The following is a 3,498-nucleotide window of genomic DNA, read 5'->3' on the forward strand; positions in this document are numbered from 1 at the left end:
AAGTGACTTTCAGCAAATCTGGGCCTCAGTTTTCTTGTCTTTAAAGTGGAAACAAAAACAGAATCTACCTTAAAGGATTCCTATGATGTGTAAGAAAAAATAATTAACAGCAACAGAGGCTAGCACAGCACTGGTGTTCAGCAAGCGTGAGTCAGCTCTCGGGGGCTCCCTCTGCACACTTTCAGTCCACCTCTGCGACCAGCCTGGCCCCTTAATGAGGAAAACATTTTCTATTCTGAAACTCAAATCCTTCTGATGAGCTTCTAGCCACTCCTCATGGTCTTGCTGGGTCATTCTTTCATTCAACTTATAGTTACTAAGGTTTTGTCGAATGCCAGATACAGTGAAAAGATGTACAGATAATTAAGACAAACTTAAAACAGTCCCCATCCTCAAGGAGCTAGAGCTTTGCTTTAGTAAAATTAGACAAGTTGGTCATTTCTGGGTGTCATGGAATGGAGTGGCCAATGGCCTGCAGAGCAACATGCCCAAGTCTTATTGTGACTACTGCAATACATACCTCACCCATGACTCTCCATCTGTGGGAAAGACACACCACAGTGGTAGGAAACACAAAGAGAATGTGAAAGACTACTACCAGAAATGGATGGAAGAGCAGGCTCAGAGCCTGATTGACAAAACAACGGCTGCATTTCAACAAGGAAAGATACCTCCTGCTCCATCCTTTGCTCCTCCTCCTGCAGGAGCAATGATACTACCTCCTCCTAGTCTTCTGAGTCTTCCTCACCCTGGTGTGATGCCAGCACCCCATATGAGGGGTCCTCCCATGATGCCAATGATGGGCCCTCCTCCTCCTGGTATGACACCAGTGGGCCCTGCTCCTGGAATGAGGCCGCCTATGGGAGGCCACAGGCCAATGATGCCTGGACCCCCAATGATGAGACCTCCTGCCTGTCCCATGATGGTGCCCACTTGGCCCAGAATGACTCGACCAGACAGATAAGGATAGCGGGGAGGGCTCATTATATCAGTTTTATATTACCTGTTCTGCTTCACCAGGAGATCATGCTGCTGTGATGCTGGGTTTTCTAAACAGTATAAGGAAGTCTTGCTCCCTTGTCCTATCAAACAGAATAGTTTTGGAGGGGAGAAGTGGGACAGAAAAGATGCAGTTTTCATTTGTATTGGGAAATGTGAAAATAAAATTGTCAACTCGTTTAGTTAAAAGTGTACTCCCGGCCGGGCGCGGTGGCTCAAGCCTGTAATCCTTGCACTTTGGGAGGCCAAGACGGGCAGATCACGAGGTCAGGAGATCAAGACCATCCTGGCTAACACGGTGAAACCCCGTCTCTACTAAAAAATACAAAAAACTAGCCGGGCGAGGTGGCAGGCACCTGTAGTCCCAGCTACTCGGGAGGCTGAGGCAGGAGAATGGCGTAAACCCGGGAGGTGGAGCTTGCAGTGAGCTGAGATCCGGCCATTGTACTCCAGGCTGGGAGACAGAGCGAGACTCCGTCTCAAAAAAAAAAAAAAAAAAAGTGTGCTCCCTTTTTCCTCCCCTCTGTATTCTCTGTGTATTATAAAAGAAATGAAACATTCCAGTTCTGTTTCTCTAGCTCATTATCTCTTCAGGATGTCCTCTGCGTGAGATTCTTTTTCCTTAGCTATATGGTAAATCTCTCTGGGCATCCGCATCCTCCTTTTATTAGTAAAGTCATCTTGTGTAGGACTAAATCTAGTACTTATAGAGCTTTTATTGGTTAAAATAATAAACAGCTCAGTTAATTAAAAAAAATTAGATAGGTCAACAACTATAATTATGGTGAGATAAATGCTACTAGCGGAAGCTCTGGATCTATGTGTATAGGAGAGGTTGAAAGAGACGTCCTAGGCCAGGTGACATCCAAATTGATGGCAGAAGAGTGAGAAGAACTGGCTCAACTGGGTGGTGGCAGGGAAGAGGGTTCCTGGGGGGAGGAGGAAATGAGGCTGGAGAGGTGAGCAGAATTATGTCACCAAAGGCTTTTGGGAGCAAGGCAGAGGCACTGCAGGGTATGAAGCAGGACAGTGGCAGAGGTGACTTTGTCTATGCAGTTGACTCTGGGTGCTGTGCAGAGAATCCATGAATGGAAGGTAGGGGAGGCTGGCAACTCTGCAAGAGGAGAGAGTAGTCCAGACGGCACTGGGCTGACCCTGGAGAGAAGGATGGTGGCTGAAGGTGGAGACAGTTGAGAAAAGGGGGAGAATTGGAGAGGTGTTTATAGGGTAGTATTTACAAGACTAGAGATGAACCAGATGAGAAAATGTTGGGAGGAAGGAATCGAGAATGATGCCTACATTTCCGGCTTAGGCATTCCAGTGGATGCTGATGTCATTAACTGAGATTTGGAGTCAGGGAACAGATAAAATTAGTTTTAGGAGATATAAGGTATGTGAGGTTGAGGGGAAAGGCTATTAAAAAGTAGAACTGTTCATCGATTGCTAGGAAAGAACCAGTCAAGGGAGACGATAAGGACAGAGGAAAAAGGGGCCCAGGAATCTGTGACGTGAAGGCTCTGCTAAAGACCAGAGGGTGGCCGGGCACGGTGGCTCAGGCCTGTAATCCCAGCACTTTGGGAGGCCGAGGTGGGCAGATCATGTCAAGAGTTCAAGACCAGCCCGGCCAACATGGTGAAACCCCATCTCTACTAAAAATACAAAACTTAGCTGGCGTGGTGGCGGATGCCTGTAATCCCAGCTACTTGGGAGGCTGAGGCAGGAGAATCACTTGAAACCGGAAAGCGGAGGTTGCAGTGAGCCGAGGTGGCACCACTGCACTCCAGCCTGGGCAAAAAAGTGAGACTCCGCCTCAAAAAAACAAAACAAAATAAAACAAAACAAATAACAACAACAACAAAACAGAGGACATGTGGCTGGAGCACAGTGGAAGGATGAGCTGTAGACAGGAGGGAGGCCCCTCCTCAGCTCTTGGGATGGAAGGAGGGAGGCAGCCCCAGGTGTGCAAGCACCGTGGGTCTTTCTTGCTCTCAACCATGGGAGTCCTGCCTTTCCCAGCGTCTTCTCATCGCCGACCCATTCTGTTTGTCTGAACATCCCTCAGCCAGTTGGTGAATTTCTTTTGTTTAGTGGGACCAGCAGTACTCGCTGGCCACCTTGAACAAACAGTTGGCCTTGGACAAGAAACTGTGTTTCAGGTTCCTCATCTGTAAAATGGAGACAGAAAAACTCAGTTTCTCGTGAGGGTAAGATGAAATTATGTATGGATGTGCTTAGAATAGTGCCAAGCTTGTAGGAAACTCTTTGAAGTGTTAGCTAGTATTCTCATTCGACTCTGGATGTATGAGGACAAATGCTGTGTTTACCTGGAGTGCTCCGGGCCATCCTCTTAGTCAGAAGCAGGCTTCCTGTTTCCTCCCCTTTCAAAGCCATGGAGCTCCTTTTTTTAGCTGTCCATTAAATTCCTATTTCCAATTTGCTCCTCATTTTAAAATCAAAGATAATAAATAACCTGTGTGATTTCATGCAGGAATTCCCCAA

General features: G+C 47.1%; 1 protein-coding gene across 1 annotated transcript; it reads left to right on the forward strand.

Moving 5' to 3' along the window:
- The first annotated feature begins 457 nt into the window (after positions 1 to 457).
- Positions 458 to 964, forward strand: LOC102135705 (U1 small nuclear ribonucleoprotein C-like). Its single transcript, XM_045393429.3, has one exon. The coding sequence runs from the start codon at positions 485 to 487 to the stop codon at positions 962 to 964; it is 480 nt and encodes a 159-aa protein (XP_045249364.2). The 5' UTR covers positions 458 to 484.
- The last annotated feature ends 2,534 nt before the right edge of the window (positions 965 to 3,498 follow it).

This window comes from Macaca fascicularis, chromosome 6 (genome assembly GCF_037993035.2).
Source record: "Macaca fascicularis isolate 582-1 chromosome 6, T2T-MFA8v1.1".
NCBI lineage: Eukaryota > Metazoa > Chordata > Mammalia > Primates > Cercopithecidae > Macaca > Macaca fascicularis.

Excerpts from the sequence above, each read along its gene's own strand:
- LOC102135705 (XM_045393429.3), top strand. The coding sequence starts at position 485 with ATGCCCAAGTCTTATTGTGACTACTGCAATACATACCTCACCCATGAC.